The following is a 21,928-nucleotide window of genomic DNA, read 5'->3' as shown; positions in this document are numbered from 1 at the left end:
CCTTTCTGAAAGTGAGCATTGATTAGGAAAAAGAGGAAGAAGGAAGCTGCCTTTTTTCATGGTATCTTTTTTTTCCCAACATGCAGCAATGTTGGAAAGTTTTCCTTCACCACAGCACTGCTTGGATGCAGAGGTGCCTTCCCATAGTGAAGCAGGCAGGCAGCTCTCTGGTGCTCATAGCTTTATGCTGTGTGAAGGCAGGAAGATCTAATGCCTTTCCTTATGATTTTGTTTCTCATGCTTCTTCTCAGTGCTGCTACTTCATGACTCTTTAACTTACCCCATCAATTAATGTTATGGTGTATTTTAAAAGCCCACTAATTTGCTCACTGCCTTTATTTGTTTTGATTGAGTAATTTTTCACTATGTGTATGTAATAAACTCCAGATCTGCTGCAGAATCCTTTAACCCATCTCATCAGTTAATATCACGGGAGATTAAGAAGTTGCCAAAGCCTGTGTTTCTGTAGGCGTCTCCATCCTTTTCAGCTCCTAATCATGAATTTACAGTGAGACCTGCAAGCACCAGATGCACACCATCAAGAATCAATAAAGCCATTTCTCCTGCTCTTGCAGCGTGATGTGTGGGAGCCACAGTTTCTCTGCAGTCCTACAGCCAGCAGCCCCCGCAAGCAAGCGAGTTGGGGACAGGTAATAAAGCCAGGAAACACTGCTGATGACTGTGCAGGAATCTTCAGAACCTGCAGCTCTGCATAGGCAGTTAGGGGAAGAGGATGCAAAGGGACAGTGTCAGATCATCTGGTCCTTGGGGAAAGCGATTAGCAATGTGCTCAGATAGGATTACAGAGCACTGTAAGCCTGGATCAGATGCTCGTGGACCTGGTAGAAAAAAGAAGAGAGAATAGCAGAGGGACAAAAGCTTTATGTTAGGGCTTTCTCATGAAGTAATGGATGCCATTTTTAAAAATCAGAATGAAGCTACGTCTTTGCTTATAATCCATGTGAGGTTACAAGTCTTCAGCCCGGAGTGGGGTGTGCAGAGTGTGAGCACCCTGCAGCCCCAGCGGGGCAGGTGGCTGGCTGAGCAGGGCTTCCACAAGGTGAGTTTCCTGGCATGAAGGGCAATTGCAGTTTGTCTTGGAGGACCTGTCTCAGCAAAAAGGAAGATGGAAGTATTTTGAGACCTAGGGCCTCGTGCAATTCCCAGTTTTACCCCACAAGTCTAATGCAGACAGTAAAAAATAAAGATAGACTAGTTATTTTGGATGGTCAAGAAATATGACATTGGTGTGGTACTTAAGTTTTTTATTTAGTATCCTGGTTATCTGAGAAACTACCTTGTTAATATGTGCTACTCTGAAGTTAAGGCTTTTATTAACAATGACTCTATCTGAATAAATTAAGACTGGATTCTCATGTCAGACTCTTCAGAAACCTGGAATTAATTTTGATTTTTTTTCCTCTAACTAATGTAATTTCAGTTATATGAACTTGTGACATGATCTAAAAGCAGACTCTCAAAATTAAACTCTTCTATCTAAATTCAGGAGTTTGCTTGAAGTCAAGTAATTCTCCCAATTTGCAGAGTTTCTTAATTTTCTGGAATTATCAGGAAAAAAAAGTGCTTTGGGCGGATTTAGGTAGATTTTACTAGTTTGTCTGCTATATTTTTCAGAATGTTATATATACAGTTCAGAATAGGATTTCAGTTCTTAGCAAACTACCGAGACAAAGCAAAGTTTGTCTCTTACTAAGGCACCAGTATTCTGCAGGTGATCACTGTATGTAATAATGAAAAATCCAATTACATCATTATTATCAGTCCTCTGCAGGGTTAGGGTGTAATCCAAAACTCTTATTTTCCACATAGCTGGTAAAAGATAAGTCAGAGAAAAAGTGACACATTCTTGGGTTTTCATTAAAAGAATATTAAAAAAACAAAATAAAGAGAGGGGGTCTTCTCAAAGAAAAGGGTACATAGTCCCAAGAGCAGAGAAAAAGAAATCAAGGTAGTTAGGAATCAAGTAATTTTCCTTGCACCGGAGTCTTTGGACATAAGTGACCTCCAAGACACAGAATGAAAATGTAACGAGAGAGAATTAATGGTGAGGAGACAGGAGGAACACATATTTATGGCTAAGGGCAGGAACTTTCTAAGACTCAGGATTCTGCTGATGAGATGTAAAAAGGACAGGAGAATATCCATACCATTTATTTAAAGCAGCTGGATAATAATTTGCTAAGGACAGTCTGAAATGCCATGCGATGGCTCTCTTCTTTCCCTCCAAACTTTTGGATATCTGAAAGCGCACCACTTGCTCCTAGGGAGGTGTCTTTGGGCTTGCCATGAGGAAATCATTATATAAAGTGTCCATTTCTTTTTCCCACTTAGGACAAAAAGATGTGATTGGCTTCTCTAGCAGCAGCACAAACTTGCTGTGACTTTTTGTGCATAATGTCAAATCAGACTGAGGTTTCTGCAGAAGCCATATGGTAGTTGCACCTTCCATACTTTTTGCCCTCACACACCCCACCTCCCACAGACAACCACCAGGAATTGTGGAAATGCTGCTGCTTCTTTTGGCACACAGACAACTTTAGGTGTCCATGAGCTTGTACTTGGCTGGGGAGGATCATTTGTGGAAACACAGCTGATGAACAAGCAAGAGTCCCACACTGTGGGCTCTGAGGGCAAGCTTGCCTTTTCTTTTTTATTCTTCCTATGGTCACTGTTTTCTTTTACCTAAAGGGGCAGATCACACACGGATGCTCTTTGGGATGTGAGGGGTGCAGAACAACTATGGCTTGATTTTTCAGTGGTTTTGGGTGTTGACATGTTCCAGTTACTTAAGTGAATAGCTGGCTACTGGCCTCTGCTGAGCACGAAATTAGTGCTTCCTCTCCCTTTGCCTCCAGCGTGCTGTGTGGCCGGGACTGTAGTGCAGAAGAAGAGAGTGAAACAGCAGAGAAAGTGGAGACATGAACAGCATTCCAGCACTTTGCTGCCACCCCTCCTTGACCCCCACCAAAAGCCAGCCACCAGCGCAGTGCCTGAGCCATTGCTGCAGCACTGCAGGAAGCACAGACAGCCTATGAAATACTCTGAAAGGCGTCTGCAATTATAGTTATACCTCCCAGGGGTGCAGTGGAAGTTTTAAAGTTTAGGGCTGAAAAGAATTCTTAACAGGTGTCAAATTTAGTGTCACCACACAGTTCCTCATGAACCAAAAGACACATCCTTTTCAAGCTCTCCTAGGAAATTTGGCAGTTCCTATTATTACAGCCCCTGTCATTACCTTGAAAGAAAAATATATATATAGAGAAAACTGACATGCTGCCTGGAGGCTGCTGGTGCTCAGAAGGTTAAGTCTTAGTGGCAAAGAAAAGAGGACAGCACTCTACCTGAGCACATCATCTCACTGCCTAGTGGCATGGCCAGCTGTGTTTGTTAACATTTGCAACAATGTGAATGAAGTCATCAGGATGGCTATGACAAGTCTACCTTTCAGATACTACCCAGATTCTTTTCTATATTATTTGTGTTACAGCCACACGCCTATTTTCAGGATGGACCCAGAGCACCTGTTTTCAGACAAAACATTAGGCAGGGACTGGTCACAGATGCTGTGTGGGATCCCACCTGGCTGCTTTGCCATCCCTGTCCAGCAAAAAAGCCAATCTGACACCGCAGTCAGGCCATTCACTGCTGCTCCTGTCTTTGTTTTGGCATAGAAGGGATTTTTTTTGCATGTGAAAAAGAAAGGTCTCAAAGACCAGCTTCTTTACGCTGCTTCCTGTTGGTAAATTTTACCACAGTGTTACCCTGGGTGCAGCTCACATGCCGTAGCTTTAGAGAGAAGGGGTGAGTGTTTTTTCTCTCTGTCTTTTCCTGTTTCTCTGGGAATCACCTGAATGTTCAGAAAAGCTTCCTGCACAGAGAACAAAATCTCCTGTAAGCTTGCCAGACCTTTTACAGCTGCACCCTAGGGATTTAACACTGTGCATCTTATGGCTTTATATGAAATTTCTTAGAAGACCTGTATTTTCACATAAATATATTTATTTTGGGAAAGATCAAGAAGTGCCAATATATTTTAAACCAGCTCCCTGATGCATTAAAAAAGTGAAATATTCATGTGAACATTTTCTAATCCTATACAATGGATTTATTCCTCTCTCTATTTAGCATGCAGGCTGCAGCTGCTGAAGGTTGTTGAGCCTTTTCATTAGGAAGAAATGTAAGGATGGTGTGTGAAAACCACACGGATGTAAACTTAAAGAACAGTACAGAAGCATGTTAAGAACAAAACCTTGTAAGCTACCTTGTAAGCATGATTTCTCTTTCATATGTTTGTTTCTTATTTGGTCTTCCACTGCTTTAAACTGTAAATGTATATTTATGGACATAATTAAAAATGCTATATAATATGCTCTCATAATACAGAAATAAGAATGTAAGCACAGCAGCACACACATTTTCAGACCATATATCTCAGGCTCTCTAAATTCTCCAGGAGGTAGTATCACTGCAAGCAAATTCCAGTTTCTCTGTTCAACCATTACTTCTGCTAATGTAATGAGTTATTTTCTCACCAGTGCTAAGTTCTGCGCATCCATCCAGATCCTCCTGTGGCCCAGTATCTGACAAGTAATCCCTCTCTTCATCTACCTAAACTCTGACAACTTTAGCAGGAAATCAAAAATGAGTGCCTATGATCCCTGATTCCACCAGGGGACAACACATGACCTTTGCATTTCATTTAAGTCTCCTGATGCTATGGATTCCCCAAGCATTAAGTGGAAATGGCATTTGCTTTCCTGAGAGATGCTAATATTTAAGTATTGCTTCGAAGATCCTCAGATAAAAATACCTATATATGTGCAAATTCTTATGCTTCTTTCCTCTTTCGTATAGCTCCAAGATATAATAATACACTGAAAAGCTGAAATTTCCTTATGAAATAAAATTGTACTTGGAAATGTCAGGCCTGCACAGACCAATGATCCAGGAGTCGCTGAAGGCAGTGTATCGGAAGAAGCCTCTCCATGTGCTGAAGGCTGCGGCCAAGAAGAAAGTCTCTTGCCAGAACCAGCCATAACCTCTTTCCCCATATGCCAAGAGCTATACCCAGTATACAAACCCTGTCACAAGCAGTGTCTAAGGGCAGTTTGGATGCATCCAGCTTGACTTGCAGGGCAGCAGTGGTGGGCATGAGGAATGGGGGCGTGAGCCGTGCCATGTCACTTGGCGCTTTCACTGTGTTTAGTAATAAAGACACAGGCTATGAAATTCCTTAATGTCTTCCAATTTTTGTACTCAAGCTTACGTGGATAAGACTGAAGAGGATGACTTAACACCTTGACAAGCACCTGAGAACTCTAATAGGTGGAAGAATTTCTGTGAAAGATTACAGGAAGGAATTTGCCTCCTTTGTTTAGAGTGCCAGAGATTTTAAGCAGAGCCAGCCTGGTCACAGCTGGAATATGAGAGTATTACAGCATTTGGTAAATATTTGCCTCTAATACTCTTTGTAATATACAAAGCAGATCATGTTTCACAGAAATTACATTTCTCACTGATCCTGTGAAAATTTTATTATGTTGCTGCTACGTTAGCACAAAATTCAGCAATATCACTCCCAATATAGAACAGATTCAATGAATCCAAGTCTTCTCTGTTCATGCTGTAAGTGTGAGCAGAGAATGATTCGTCTGGATCTGCACAGTGTTACTCACTGGCTGCTTTCCCCCCACCACAGTCTTTGGACAAAGGCAAAGGCCCAAATTAAGCATATTTTGTATGTTTACCAGGCAGCCACACAAAAGAAATCCCATCGCAGCAACTGTAAAATTTTGCTTCATGCACATAACACAAACGAACAGAAACAAGGCTGAGAGACCAGATTCAGAATGAAAAAAGGATCACGAGATTAGCCCACATCTCCTAAGCGCCAAACTGCAGATATTACACTTTAAGAAAGTTGGGTAGTTTTTTTCATTTCACACGCATCCTGATTTAGGAATCAATACTGGAGTGAAGCACAAATACTGCAAAGGCACAATACATACAATTAATTTAGTATTTCCAATCCTAATAGAAAGACAGTACCAGTAGCATCTCTAGAGATTTCACTTTTGAAACCCAAGAGATCGATTAGTATGGGGATAAGGAGCTATGCTTTTGGTTTCTAATAGGGGTATTTCCACCAAAAAATCAAATGTTCTTGTTCATTCCCTTTAGTTTTCCCATCAGTGTCCAAATTCACTTTCTTTTTCTTTAAGAAACAGCTTCTGTAATAGGAAGGGTTGAGTTATGCTGACTCTATAACAAATGAAGCAACTCTTCCCTCATTTTCCTGCTAATGAAGTTGAGTTCATCTCATTAATGTTTTTCAAAAGAAACAAGAACAATGCAAATAAGAGCAACACAAAGCATTTTTAATGCAGTTTCTAGAAAAGTGAATAATTCAATGTCTCGGAGAAAATGAATGCCTACGCAAGAAATGAAGCGGATTGCAAATACAAGATCTTTTCCCTTCACCAAAAATTCAATTAAAAGAAGGGTCCAGAGCTGAGAGAAACCTTCCCTTCGTACCTGCTGCTCCTACTGCAAAGCCTTACCTTTGTGAGAAGACGTCTCGGTAGGGGCTGCCATGCTGCAGGGCGATCCCATATCCTCTGTCCGCGACAGTGTTCCCGACCGTGTAGAAGGAGCACTCCGCATCATTGATGGCCACGTATTCCAGCACTGCTGCGTCCCACACAAAGGCATAGTTCCCGTATTTCACCTGCAGTAAACAGAGGAAAAGCTCAGCCTACGGATGGCCAAGTCTGAAAGGAGGTCACTGCACCGGGAAATGGGGCAGTTTCAGCACAGTTCTTCAAAGGAAGTGAAGTTTGGGTGCCCAGCTGCTGCCAGCATCAAAGGTGCCCAGACACTGGTGCTATGAGGGGCTTGGGCTGAGCGCCTCAGCTGAAACTGAAGAAACATGACCTGAAAACATGCCCTCAGTGACACAGTGCCATGGAGGAAATCTGACTGTCCCTTTTCAGGCAACAAAGGAAACACCATGGTCCCTCCACCAATGCTAAATTCCATGTGAAATCTTCCCCTGTTTTTATTTTGAAGTGTGAAAACAACCATTTAGAGGGAAGTTAGGTATTCCCATTGGGAGAAGCATGGGAGGGTAGGCATGGCTATCCAGAGGGAAGACCACTGTTCAGAATGGTCCACATTTCAGTCATGCTTCAAGTTCTGACGGACTTCACAAACACCCATTTGTCTTATGGGTTCTTGGGTAAGATCACACCAAGTAGATTTTTTGGGATTACTTTTCTCAGCATGAGGCATTTTCACATATCTTCGAAGACTTTCACAGAACAAGGTCATGCAAGCCATTTTAACTGCTTGACTAAGATAAATCCAACGAGCTCATTACACTGAAAAGCTTTTAAAGTAATATTTTCCCATCCATTCACACTTGAAACAAATCCAGAGTTAAAAAAAAATTAAATATATGTGATGCATATGAAATTTCAGCATTTATTCAGAAGCAAGCCTTTAAAACCAGAAATTCGGTCTATACAAATCGGTGAATTTCTGCTTTCCAGAAAAATCATGTTTTTCTGAAAAAATAGTAATCTCTAGCTGCTCTACCAGACCCAGATCTTTTACAGGTTTTCTGTTTCATTGGTGTCTGTGTCAGACCAGAAGAATCACTCTGCTCTTTTCCTGCCCCTCTGCTTGGCTTCACTCAGCGCTTTCCCTGTGCTGTATTAGCCAACTAAGCTGTAAAACTAGGCTGAATCCACTGCCTTTGTACATCTAATGGGAATAAATACGTGACGGCTAAGTGAAAAGTAAACAAAACACAAAAAGGCCATGTGTGGCCAGGCAATCCAGAGAGAATTCGAAACCAAGTCAGCATATCAAAGTAAGCAATGTCAGTACATCATTTAGATTAGGCTTTGACAATGTAGATTATGTTTTTAAAGACTGTTTGCCTATAAAAGTTACTGAAGCAAGCCACACCGTCTGCTTGCTCACAAGATGTAGTGCACAAGGAACGATTGCATTTGGGACACATTCCTTTTAACTGCAGGCCTGGCAAGGGAATATTTCCTATTGCCATCTGTAGGCATGGCAGGGGGAGGATTTGTGCAGATTTTGGAACAGAAAGGGAGCCATATTATCTGTGGACTGCACAGGATTTGCAGGATAAAGAAAATTCTTTTCAAAGTGCACACACAAGTGCAGGACTGGGTCAGTTTTAATCTTCAGGCTCTGAAAATAGTCAAGAATGGTTTTTCGCTCATCCCAGTGGAAGTTTAGGTCTATCTAAACAGGCAGGGAATAAGGGATAGAAGTGAATTTGAAATTAACAAACTATACAACTTGTGTGCTTGTCCTATAGGCACTGCCACTCACAGAGCTCTCCCTAGCATGGGTTGTTCTGATCCTCCTGCAGACACCACTTGAGTTAGAAATAGCATGACTGAGAAAAAAGCCCTTCCTAGGAGAATTTAAAAGGATAATGACTCAGCCTGAAAAAGGACCATGATGTGCAGAGAACAAGGGAGGGAAATAGGAGACAAAAGCAGAAGATCAGAAGTGGGCAAATGAATCCTGGAAAGGATCAGATGGACTTTCTGAACAAAAGAATTAAGGGAAAGTGGGGTTCAAAACCCAAGTAATTTTACATGTGGGACATAACCTTTGAGGTGATGGAAAGAGCAGAGGGTTATGTTTTGACACCCGCTTTTTTCCTAAGCTGCCTTTTTATCATCCTAGTGCATTGAATTCACCTAAGTGCTTGTAAAGAGACTTATCAACTGCTCAGCTGGTCAGAAAAAATTCTCTTGATTTAGCTGCCTTGCTGTAAAACAACTCACAAAGAGAATATATAAAAGTGGTAAAAGCACTTACTGTCAATAATATCTGTGATGAAGTGGTATATGTAAGATCCTCAGAGCAGAGCTGATAATATCACAGTTCAGGTTCCCACGAAGATATTACTTTTCACAGATAAGATCACAGTGAGCCTCAGTTAAAGTGCATGGGGCACAAAAGAGACTGGAGAGCCAGAAGGGATCATTCCCATCATCTACCTTCAACACATGATTGCTCCATGCATTAAAATACATCCTTTTTAGCATTTCTGCCCTATTCACTAACAAATATGAGGAATTCAAAACCATGGAGCAAACCTAAGTTGCAATTGTCATGCTTGCAATCCATCTCTTTAGAGAATTACTTCTTGCTCTAACATTTTTTGTTACTTCAATTTAGTCTTACTACCTATTTATATATATATATATATATATATATAATTTTCTTATGTCATTCCTAGGTATTTTTGCTCTGCAGTTCTAAATACTCAGTCACACTTTGGAGCTGACACTTTTCAATTATTGATGGATCTTTCTGTCACTTAGCCGAGCTGGATATGGCTTTCTTCCATCCTTCCTTGCAATTCTATCAGTTTGGCCCTCCCATTAGCAGTGACACTACTTTTAAACTGTCTCAAATTCTTAATTTTTATGCATGGGAGAAACACTTTTTTCACTAAGAGAGAATCAGTTTTCTAGCAGCTCTGGAGCTACAGGATTTCCTTCTTGGAATACTCTTCTTCTGAGAATTGGTCTAAACTCCCTGTCCAGGGATCTTTCACACAGCTCAAGACTGGTTTTAGCTTAAAGGACTAAGAATAAAATTTTGCTAGAGCATAGCATACCTGGAACATTGCTGGTATTTCGCAGATATTTGCACCTACACTATGGAAAGAGGAGATGATGCTCTCTGTAAAAGGACAAGAGAATTTCAGAACAAAATGTCAATTAAAAACTTATATCCTTCCCTCTCTCTCCCTCTTACTATGGGAAGCACATATTTTGTAGCTCTCCAATAGCTATGTGAAAGACTTCTACTTTGGGCCTCAAAATCAACAGCAAAAATTCCAGCTCTGTATTATGAGAAAAAGTTAGGAAACTTACATTCAGCTAATTATGGGAGCTAAATGAAAGCAAAATCTCCTTGGAAAAAGAAACGGATCCATGCAACGCATGTAACTCAGTACTCGCGGAAAAACTGCGTACCTGATTCTACATTTCCTCACCATTATATTGGCCTTCTGTGCAGAGAGAACAACATTTCAGGATGGTGGCAGATCTGAATGCTGTTCACACATGGCCATGCAGCCCAGGATCACCAGGGAGGTGTTTGTAGGAGGGCAGCACATTATCATTCTGCAGCAGCCCCAGCTCTCCAGTCCACCGGGGCATGCAGAACTGACACTTCGCTCTCCTTCCCTGGGGCTTCCCGCCTGTCACTATGGCAGAGGCTAAAGAGACTTTTTGAGTATCTGGTGTCTATTGTCATAGGAGGAAAAAAAACCCTGAAACAAAACCAGGCAAAATTGAAACTGTTAGTTGTTCATCAGGGTATTTTGAAGTCAAGCACCGCAGTGGTCATTAAGTGAAACTGGGAGGTGTGGTACCACACAGAAATGCTTGGCTTGACTTCATGGTCCTGTGAGCAATTCTGAAAGAGTTACTGTAAAAAGAGTTGTTACACAGAACAGGGGTCATCAGCACATAGATGGTAAAACTATTTCTGTAGGGCTGTTATATTTCTATTTTCTATCACTGAACACTTACAAAATTTTTCTTTGCTGAACCCGTGTCTGTAGATATTAGCTAAAATTTATCCTGGATGATTCCACGAAAAACCAGTTGAGTTATAAGAGGAAAACATTTAAAGCCATTGCACTGTTGCATATGCATATATTTTATGTCAAGATGGATGTGAATAGTATTTCTTGCTACAGCTAACCCGCTCATGCAGTGTAAGCTGAATAATGTATTTGTGTACAGCTCTGGCATTCTAAAAATCACATTTCTAGGTCTAGCAAATGCTAAATTTCAGAGAAAGTAATTGTAAGTAAACAACAACCAATTGCTGCAATTTTCCATACGTGTCTTCTTGGATAATATCTTTTCTGTATTTTGAATTCCTCTATAAAAGAAATACAAAGAATCGTTGTGAAAGAAAAAAAATACACAACAGATCGCAGGTTAAAAGGAACTGGCAATTTTTTTTCCCTGCAGGCCTCTTTTAAATATTTCATTGTACATAAAATGTGTTAACTCTTATAAAAACAATGGAACTCATAAGGGCTGGGAAGTCTTACGTTTGAACTGATTAAAATGATATTAATTTTCTAGAGGAAAATCTTAAAATTATTAGATAATGCTGATGAAGCCCATTTTCTTAACTCCCTGTGCCTACACCCCAGAGTCACAGCAGTGGTGCTTTTCTACTCCTTTCCATTATCAGTCAGGTGCCAACTGCTGTACACCTTTCCCTGCCTATGAAGTTGTGAGCTGCAGTATTTGTTGTATTTTAGCTAAGGATACAAACTGACTCTTCCCCAGCACAGAAGCAGCAGCTCCAGCTCTGACTTAAACCCAGTCAAGGACATTGGTTAATCACCTGCTCCATACAGCATTTTGAGAGTCCTGTTCTCCAAGATGGACCATTCCACTGCACTGACTACACAGAGGAAAAAACACCATCCAGTGCTTCTAGCTAGACCTTTGCCCATCAGCGTGGAGCTGAGACTTTGGCATGTATAAATACATAAATGAAATTTTTGATACACTCTTGCCATGTTCAGCAAGTGTGCAGCAGCTACAGCTTGCAGAGGGATGTGCTCCTCTCTACAGCACAGCCTCACCAAGGCTGCTATTACACAAGGAATGAAGAAGAGGAGAGAAAATTGAGTGAACATTTGCAAATAGATGAGTGAAAGCTGGTATACGTAGTGTGGATATTGTACTCCAAAATGGGAAAAGGAAAAGATGAAATCTGAGGTGGAAGCCTAAATCTAGATTTTCAGATTGTCAGATGTTGGCGGACAGGTTGATGGCATTCACAAGAGAGGGTTTTTTTCAGCAGAAGGGAATGGAAACACTTTCCATAATCCTCTTGCAAGAGGCCAATGAAGTTGTTGTTTATCGGACTGCAGCAGAAGTCAGATCTTCTGCCTTCAGAGAAATTCTCATTTGCTAATTTGTTTTCCTCAGGGGACCAAGGCTTCAAGTCTTGGTTTTGTTCACAAAGGGCACAAATTCATCTGACTTCTGTTTGGATCCCAGTGAAATAAAACCTTACATTTCAGCTTTGTTGAATAGATCCCAATAATTTACAAAAGTAAATCATTCTGTACATCCAAATTGCAATTTTGGAGCTTCTTGCCCCACTCTCCCTTGCAGGACAGCGCGTGTGGCTGATCTGCATAACTTAAGACTGAAATGCAGTCATGCATTTAGGGAATCTGAATCTGACCGACAGCTCTCTGCAGTGCAAGACAGGAGCTGGATTCCCATGATGGTATTAGAGCACAGAATGAAAATTGATATATATTTTATATATATATATGTATATATAAGAAACTCATCAAGGTAACCAGCTACTACTACTACTACTACTACTACTACTACTACTACTAGTACTATCACCACCTTTAGTATGTAATTTTGCAGGGCCTATAGAAAATTATTTAAGTTCAAGGGCTACTATTTGAAAAACATTGAAGTGTATTCTTTGTACTTATTCAAACAGAAAATGCAGAATAGTTTCTAAAAGCATCACTGAGCCCAGGAGAAAACAGCAGCAGAAATGAAACACCTGGGAAGCTTAGGGGAAAAAAAAGGAGATTAGAAATCCCAGCCTCATCTCTTCTTCAGTATGAAGTTTATCTTTCATTACAGTGTCTTATCAGCTGGAATGACATGTCTATTTGTTACTTATAAAACTTAGTAAGGAAAAGCATTAATTCCTCATATGCAGCCTGCCATCAACTTCTTGAGAAAAGCCTCATGATCACATGTTCACTTGTTGCACTGGGCAGACCTTGAATAATTCATCCAGAATAAGAATTACTCAGGTATGAGAGCTCTGTAATGAGAGGGCACCACAGTGTCAGAACTTTCCCAGTGCTCAGTGCTGTCACATTTTGCCATTGTAATTAAAGGTATCTTGTAAGTTAACACGAAAGAAAATAACAAGCAGAGCAAAACAGTGGAGGCCAACTGAAGGTACAGTTCTGAGGGTGGGGGGAGAACAGAGCCAGCTGCCTCTTCAGGTGATCACAGAAAAGCACTAAAAAACCAGCAGATCATGCTGATCACTGACATGCAGCTGAACCACAGGTTTGCTACAGCAAACATTCATTTCAGATGGAAGAGACACAGCAGAATAAAACAAATCTCAGCAAAGCAGGCCTTTGAAAGGAAAGGAAGCAATACCTTTTTTTTATTATGCCAGCTTCTCACTTATTCTTTGGCAACCAAGTGCTGCAGATAGCAATACATACTGTTTTAAGAGTATCACTAGTGAAGGTCATATAGAGAAATTATATGAAAGCACTTCAGAAAATTAGATCTGTGGTAACCAAGTGGCAGTCTCAATAATGAGGCAACTTTAAACCAAATGTTGCTAAAGGCATCCCCCTCTTCTGATAAATTAATATTTTTGTGATAGTTAATTCCCTATAAAAGAACATTTAAATGAGGAAACGTACATGGGTCAATACTCCTCATTTGGGTGGAAAAAAAAATTGTGGATTGAAGTACCATGGAGAAGCTAAACAGAGGTAAATTTAGAAAAGCAGAATTCCTCTTTATATTAAATCAATCCAGTATGATGCTCACTGAAGGGTTCTTGTCCCCCTTCTTTAGAATAGAAGCCTAACTGCAATTCTTGGGCAGCATTCCTTTTTCAAAGACACACTTACTGAATACCAATGCAAGGAGAGAAAAATCATTAAACGTCAAAAAACTACTCATCAAAACCATTCATCAGTTGAAAAAGAACTGTAACCACAACCCTTTGCAAAACTACCAGTGATACTGAAAAATTCTTTTTTGAAATTCTATTTTGAAATAATAGTTTCGTTTTAGAAACTTATTTTAAAGAAACTGACTTACCTTTCAGTTTTTCATATTCCTTGTACATGAGCCCTGGCCACTTTCCTAGTGGTAATAGGATTCAAGATGTCCCACTATTCACACAAAAGAATTTAACTACCTTCTTTTGAACCATTGTATTCTTCTCTTTTTGATAAGCATCTCCTGCCCAGATTTGGATGGAGCCAGCTTGGTCAAGACACAGTCTCTCGAGCTTCAAAAGAAAAGCTTCCCAGCCCCTCTTTTTCACCTATCTGAAATTACACTGCACAGCAACTTAGCATGTTTCCCCTCATTTTGATGACCTGCAGGAGACAAGAAGCACTAACTGCTGGCAACCCGCACAAGCTTGGGCTGGAGCACAAAGGAGGAGGTTTGGATCATGAAGCTCAGTGCTTCTATATCCATTTGCTTGCATACAGACTTTGCTTGTCTCAAAAGCCTCCTCTTCCTTTGGAGAACCTGCATGAAACCACTTATCTTCTCTGGCAGTTAATCTTCCCCCTAAGTGCAGCAGGTCATGTGGCCACGGAAAGAGGCAAACAGAGATTTGTCCCCACCCCTTCAGGTTTCTACCTTTCAACAACCCCTGGCATCTGCTTTCCCTGGGAGCTCAATAAAGGCTACCATAGGGTGTCTCTGAGTACTTTTGGAAGACTGTAAGTTCAGGCTGCTGCACAGACTGGTTCCTAATGTCACCACACCATCCCTTGTCACTGCCTTGTCAGGTCTTTGGAGACCCCACTGCTGAATGCATTTTGATTCGTGCAAGAAGGTGCTTTGAACCCACAGGAAAAGAGAACATTACAGATTTGAGCCATCAAAGTTTTCTCTTTCTTTTGCGGTTTAGGACCCATGGAAGACATCAGGAGCTGTGGGAGGGGAAAGAAGACCAGTGCAGTCACATATTTTACTCAGTTCAGATTGCCTTCTTGCTATCACCCTGCAGACAACTGAGAAGATGACACAACAGAACTTGTCCCATAAGGTCCCTGTAAGTCTTGAAGAGGGCTCCTGTCTCTGCTGCCCTCCCTGCAGCAAGCCTACAGCCCCTGCTTGCAGTCACAAACTAGGAAGTCAAACCCCTCACATAAAACAGTGAATACAAAGGATGCTGTTAAGAGTCATTCACAATGCACAGCCAGGCAGAGCAAGGCCAGGTAGAGGAGCAGGCACCCAAGTTCTGTATGTGTAAAGGTAAATCAAGATGTAAACAGTGTCCAGAAGGAGTTTCAAGTTCAAGCAGCACTCAAAACAGTTCAACAGCTCCTGAGCACTCTTCACAGCCAACTAGGGATTTTATGTTTACTGCCACTCTAATTTCAGGTGATAGTTGGGCTTTTGCATCTTTACAGAGTGAAATACTTACAGCCTTTGCCTTCAAATGTACACAGACCAGTTCATCTCTGGCTACAGGCATTTCCACTTATCCAGGGCTGTAACATTCATTTGGCACACCTTTGTAAATAACAGATGAAGTGCAAGTCACACACTTCCATTATATTTGCTTTTAATTCATCCTGATCTGCCCACACCATAGCTCAGATGCCAGGAATCAGTTTACAGATGACAGAACTGAGAAACAGTTGCCAAACATCAACTGAAAATAAATGAATTACTGAAAAACAATCACTTGTGCTGGAGGAGTCATTCAGGACTGGTATTTTTCATGATTTTTAGTCCCTTCCTTCTCTTGAAACAGGAATCAGCAGAAATTCCTGGGCAGGACACTTGACACAAACTCAGAGATGTAATTTTAAACACAGACCTTTTGCTTGGTGAAAGTGATAGATTGAGCTGGACAGAAATTAGTTATCTTTCTGCACAAGGAATTTCAAAATTTTGAATTAAGGAAAAATATCACCAAAACCAGTAAAAAAAAATCCAAACTGGAGAATATTTTTATTCCAAAAAGTTGACTTCAATCTGAATTACTTTCCTGCCATGGATTAACATTTCAAAATGAAAAAAACCCCACTTTGATCAAAAAGAGATAGTCGTTGAATATGAAAATACCCTATGATGACATGTTGACAAACTATGCAGTATTTTATAAAAATACTTATCCTTCCTTACACAGTTTCAGTTTCAATTATGATTATATTCCAGTGAATAAATCCCTAATGATAGCTCACTCTGGTTTACTTGAGCCATGTTTTTAGGCATCTTAAAAAAATCTAAATATGTATAAATAGAATCATTAAGGCAATAAGAAATTGTATTTCCTGCTCCACTACTGATTTCCTGTGAGTCTAATGAATCATGGAAACTGATGTCTCTTTATGTGTTGCTCAAAACTCTCAAATTCAAACTTGGACAAAGTATGCTGAGAAATCTCATTATATCATAAACAAGGATAGTTCTTTGGTAAACATACATTATAATTAGTCACCCAGTCTTACTTATTTTCTTAATTTGAATTTGATGTGTATACCCCGTGTCACTGGGTATACAAATAGAATACAACTGGGTTAAAATCAAGTACTTGTTCTAGTCCTACCCTGTTAATAAAAATGCCAAGGTATCTTTGAGAGAAGTCATGAGAAAAGTAAAGTACTTATGTAAGAGAAAAAAAAATTTCATCATGTAATCAGAACTTATTTGCCATCTTATAATGAAGTAGCATTTCAGCTGGAATTAGGAATATCAACTGAGATTTTCTTAGTTAGAAAATTCACTTGCAAATCAGGTATTTGTGCACGCAGTGTTGGCAGCTAAGTGCCCACCTAATCATGTACATCAGTAAACATCTTACTTGAGTGAATGAAGTAATTTCATTAGGTAGCACCAAACAATGGGAAAGGAAGTTGAAAAACACATGCAAAAGAATCCTAAAATAATGAACTTGATATTCTAGCACTTAATCTAAAGTGTAGCGGGTATCACCCAGCATCTGATGGCTTGAAAAAGGCCACTACCTTGTTAGGAAATGTAATCTCATCAGTGTTGTCTTATTTATTTCACTGAAAACCAAGTTGGACTATGTCTATATAAAGAAGGAATATCTAAACTGCTGTTCCTTGTTAGCTACATTTATATCACAACATAACTTTAAAATAATTTCTCTTTCAGAGCTCTCCCATGAGAAGGACAGTGTATTGGATACATACATACTAAAGTTAGGGAAGAACTGCAGTTTTTCCTCTGGCTTTCAAAAAATTAGGTACTTCATTTCACAGGAACATGTGAGCTGCCAGCACAGTGGCAAGGGTGGAAAAAGACCTTAACTGACTGCCAAAACAGAAAAATAATAATTTAAGTGCCCAGTTCTATATTATTGGCATGCTCCTTGTTCCTTCAGTATGGATTTTTAAATGGAAAATGATGAAATCAATGGGGTTTTTTTACTTTTTAAGGGAGATACTAAAGGATGCTGCACAGCTTCTGCCACATTGGTGATAAGTACCTGACTAAGTTTTCAGGAAAATCAGCTGCATGCCTGCATCTGTACAAACAGTGCTCTGGGTGCAGATACAGCTCCTTTCTGTGTGCACTTCTATTAAAACATCGTACTGCACACACGTGGGGTCTTCATCTGAAAAGATCATCCCTTCAGACACAAAGGGAAAGCACGATTCCTACAAATCGACATCTATGTCAAGTCCAATATCGTATCATTGTTGCTACATCACTCATGTTCAATTTTGGAAAAACTTTAATTCACAAGATGTATATAAGAAAGCAGAGCAAATACAATGCCAGAAAAATATATCCTCCTTTATCTTATGTATGACATATCTATGAAGAGCATATTGTATTGTAGCTGAAGAAGATTAAACCACAATAATATTTTCTCTTGTCTCTTTTAAAACATCTTTTTATTCTTTTTGTCATATTTCAAATTATTTAGAGCTGAACAATGCAAGTACAATGGGAATCTGAGACCCAGTACAGGCATCTACATTTGGCAGCTAGTGAATAACTAATAGTCAGTTCAATGGGCTTACTCTGTACCCACATGGGGCACACACCAGAACCTAGGTCTAGCAATGTATGGGCTGAATGAACTGAGATAAATCACAGACTGTAAAAATATGACAACAACCTAGTAAAAAACAAAGAACAGAAATCTAGAAATTGAGAATAACATGATAAAGATGAGATCAAAACTGCAGCTGCAAAATTTAGATAAAACTTGTCATGGAGTGTTAGAAATGCCTCATAGCTTAAAAATTTTCGGGTAGAAATAAATAAAATAATATAAATAAATAATATAAATAAAATAAATAACTAAAATAAACTGAAACCTGTATAGAAGGTGTGCAATATAAATCCTGAAAGGATATGGTACAATTTGATGCAGTATCAGCCCAAAAGTGTACCATGTGAAACTCTATGGGGACTGAAGAAACTCCACCAGGCCTAGGACTACTACTAGAAAGAAATTCAAAACAAACCTTCTGCAAGCTTCTCTGTTATTTGGTTGTGATTTGTCCTCCTTCAGCCAGGAATGGATCTGGATGTGATATAACGTTATGTTAAGTAATTCTTGTTGTCATGAGATTTCCCCTTTGTAACTCTGTTCACAAGGTCGGAAACAGCCAAGTCAGCTTCCAATTGGTGAATGGAAATAGAAATTGAGCTGAAGTCTACCACTGACTGCTTTCAATGGATGCCAAATTTGAGCTAAAGAATTTTCATGTTGGCTGTAGGGAGAAATTAACTTTGAAGATAGGAGAAAGGATGTGGTAGAAAGACAGAGAAAACGTTTGATGGGATGTCCTACGAAGGTGGAGAAGCCAGCTGATTAGAGGCTGAATTGGGCAATTCAAGATCTTGAAAAGCAGAACACTAGTTTGGGAGGAGAGAGGTACTGCAAGAAGCATAGCAAAATCCATCAGATATGATGAATTTATGTGATCTTTAGTTACAAGCTTGGCTGATATTTCCACTCCACTAAACTTCATCTAAATTTTGCAAAATCACTACAGTGTCTAATAAGGTGGGGAGATTCTCACCACACGAGAGGATGTATTTAGAAGTACAATTTTCTAACTCAGGATTGCTATTGGCATCTATCAAAAGACAAAATAATACCCTGAGTATTTTCCACAACTGTTGTAATTAACAAACATATGCTATATGTCATTACATTAGCCAGAATTTTGTTATGAGCTCTTTTGAATTACTTCTGGGTTTGCCTAGTTCGATTCTCTTCTAAAATCTCATATTGCTCTGCTGTCTTTGCTGTGTTCCATCTGCTGCTCACTTTGTTGGATCTGAAACGATTTAATGATCGCTCTAATCAAGAATAAGATACTGTTTAAATAAAACCATCTCCTTCATTTAGCTTTCAGCACAACCATTGCATAATCAAAGAGGTTCAGTTTAGTAACAGCATGATCTGAAGGACTGAAAGCACTTTGCAAACATTCATTTATCGATGCTCACGTTTTCTTTTTGTGAGGAAACATTCCTGCCTTTGCTGGTTACACCTGCCCTGTGTGCACCTACATTGTTGTGTGTTGCCTCCTGACTATGCTGTGAACCACAACATTTGGACTCCAAGAGATTCATACAACAACTTGTGCATAAAGACATCACTGGAGAAGAATTGTAGCACTTAAGGCCAAAATTTTGATCCTGAAGATATTGCTGCTTCTAACCACCTAATTTTTTTCATGCCAAATTCTGCTTTTGAGCATGCAGTAGCTGTGGGCCTCCCCTCTAAGAGGGATGAGCAGACTGGTGTCCTCTCCCATATCAATTCCCAGTGAAAACCCATGAATGAGGTGAGTGGGTACTTGTGCCCATTGAGAGGCCCAGTCCAGCAGCTTTCAAGTGCATACTTGAAGTGTCACATAAAACACAACCACACTCAGAACTCCTGCCACGTGTGAAACAAAATGTAAAGATTTTCAAACTTGGATTTGTCACATTTTTCTGACCACATGCAGTTTAAGAAGCAAGTCCATGCCATTTCCCCATGCTGCAGGACACAAATCATTGTTTTCGGCGTCTTCCCGTGGTAACAAATTCAGACCATTTGGAATCAAGTTATGTTGCAGTACCTTGGATAATCACAAGACATGTCCTGGCCATCAATCTCTTATAAAACAGAGTATAAAGAACTGCATTCAGGACTGAATGGAGGACTGAAATTTAGGGGTTCCCTGGGAATTTGTATTACAGACTGTCAGGGACAAGACTCACTGATGGGAAGGTGCTATGTCCTAGATTTGTTTACTCACAGGTTGAGAATTCTTGCTAGAAATATATTTGTGTTTGTTTTGACTGGGATGGTTAATTTTCTTTGTACTAGCTAGTATGGGCTATGTTTTGGATTTTTGCTGGAAACAGTGTCAATAGCACAGGGATATTTTTATTATTGCTGAGCAGAGCTTCCACCATGTCAAGGCCTTTTCTGCTCCTCCCACCACCCCACCAGTGAGGAGACTGGGGGTGCAGGAGGAGTTGAGAGGGGACACAGTGGGTACAGCTGACCCCAGGGTATCCCACACCATGTGACATCATGCTCAGCATATAGAGCCAATGGAAGAAGGAGGAAGGGGGGAACATTCAGAGCGCTGGTATTTGTCTTCCCAAGTACCTGTTACACGTGAGCCCTGCTTTCCTGGGGATGGCTGAACACCTGCCTGCCTGTGGGAAGTGGTGAATGGATTCCATGTTTTGCTTTGATTGCTTGTGTGGCTTTCTCTTTATTTATTAAACCATCTTTATCTCAAGCCATGAGTTTTCTCACTTTCACTCTGCTGATTCTCTCCCCTGTCCTGAGATGAGGGAGAGTGACAGAGTGGCTGTGTGGGGTTGTGATGCCACCTGGGGTCAAACCTTGACTGCACTACAGGGAAATCCTGCTCTGAGGTCAGAGTGATAAAACAAAACAATCTTCTACCCTTTGATTGATGCTATGACCAGAACCCTTACAGACTTTTATAATGCAGTTGCTTATCTACTGGGTTTTTCATTACAGATGCATTGTGTTCTCCACCCATCTTGATACAGCCCCTGGGATTGATATCTCTCCCTCGCTTACATTCAGCAGGGAATGGGGTCTGGTTTATTTGATTAAACAGCCCTTCTGCAAACAGCCATAAACACCAATCAGCCCCCATGCAGTGGGAAAGCTTTAGAGCTGGGAATAGTAAACAACTCTCTCCTGCCATTGTAATTCAGGAAGGGAGTTGTGCAGCCTATCTAGAGCAGTTATTTCATGCAAAAGAATAGAAGAATGGTATGTGATTTCAGCCTGGTTAAAATGCTTCTTAAAATACTCCACATGGCACTTTAATCATCTCCTTCCATAGCTTGGCTCTTGAAAAGAAACTCATTTATTGTAGTCACATTTTCAAACTGGACAACTCTGCCACCTAATTCAAATGCAAAGAGACATAAACTGCTTGATGGCAATTTAACTAAAGAGAATAAATGGTGAGAAAAACCCAATTATAACTATTCCTCAGCCTGAGGAAAGATTTTGCTTATTTAACAGAAGAATTTTAGCTTTATTTTTAGTTGACACACTTGAGGAAAACCCACTTGCCTACCTGGCAATAACTATGGAAAAGCAAAGCACCCCCAAAAGCCTTTGCTCATGTCATGACACCAGACTGTAGTGAAGCCTGACAACATGTGCAGAAGAGACTTTCTGCTTACTGCAATTATCCTGTAAAGCAATAACCCCCTACCTCCCAATCTCAGGATTTTGTTGGCATGAGTATGGTTTAAGCCCACAAACGTTAATCATAGGTTCTGGCATGCTGCAGAGTAGGACAGCAATTACTTTTGAGTAGCAACTATCTAGTTTGAACCACCAGACCTGCTCCAAACTGGTCCTCGTTCTCCTCTCTCCCTCCTTAAACACGATAGAAGCATTCCTTTTTCTCATAACACTGTGAATAAATGAATAAGCTTAAGTGACTGAAATAAATCAATAAAATGATATACTCCAACAAAATGCAGTTTTACTAGAGTATTTCCCACTATGTATAATGAAATTACTGTCAAAAAGCAGCCAACAACAAAAGTCTGCTCAGTCA

At 40.1% G+C, this 21,928-nt stretch overlaps 1 protein-coding gene across 4 annotated transcripts in view; it reads right to left on the bottom strand.

Moving 5' to 3' along the window:
* Nucleotides 1-21,928, bottom strand: part of GRID2 (glutamate ionotropic receptor delta type subunit 2) — a 698,771-nt gene that overhangs the window by 61,529 nt on the left and 615,314 nt on the right. For 3 of the 4 annotated variants that reach the window (XR_001865225.1, XM_008641318.2, XM_017744249.1), the window contains exon 14: nucleotides 6,582-6,748. Coding sequence is in view for 3 of the 4 variants with exons in the window: in XM_008641318.2 (XP_008639540.1) it covers nucleotides 6,582-6,748 (167 nt within the window). In the remaining variant the exon portion in view is untranslated. Of the gene's footprint in view, nucleotides 1-6,580; nucleotides 6,749-21,928 lie in introns of all 4 variants that reach the window. The other variant, XM_017744250.1, reaches the window with a different exon arrangement.

Source organism: Corvus brachyrhynchos, unplaced genomic scaffold (assembly GCF_000691975.1).
Source record: "Corvus brachyrhynchos isolate BGI_N302 unplaced genomic scaffold, ASM69197v1 scaffold229, whole genome shotgun sequence".
In the NCBI taxonomy this organism is placed as follows: Eukaryota; Metazoa; Chordata; class Aves; order Passeriformes; family Corvidae; genus Corvus; species Corvus brachyrhynchos.
Note: the sequence above shows the minus strand (reverse complement) of the source record. Positions and strands in the feature narration are given on the sequence as shown.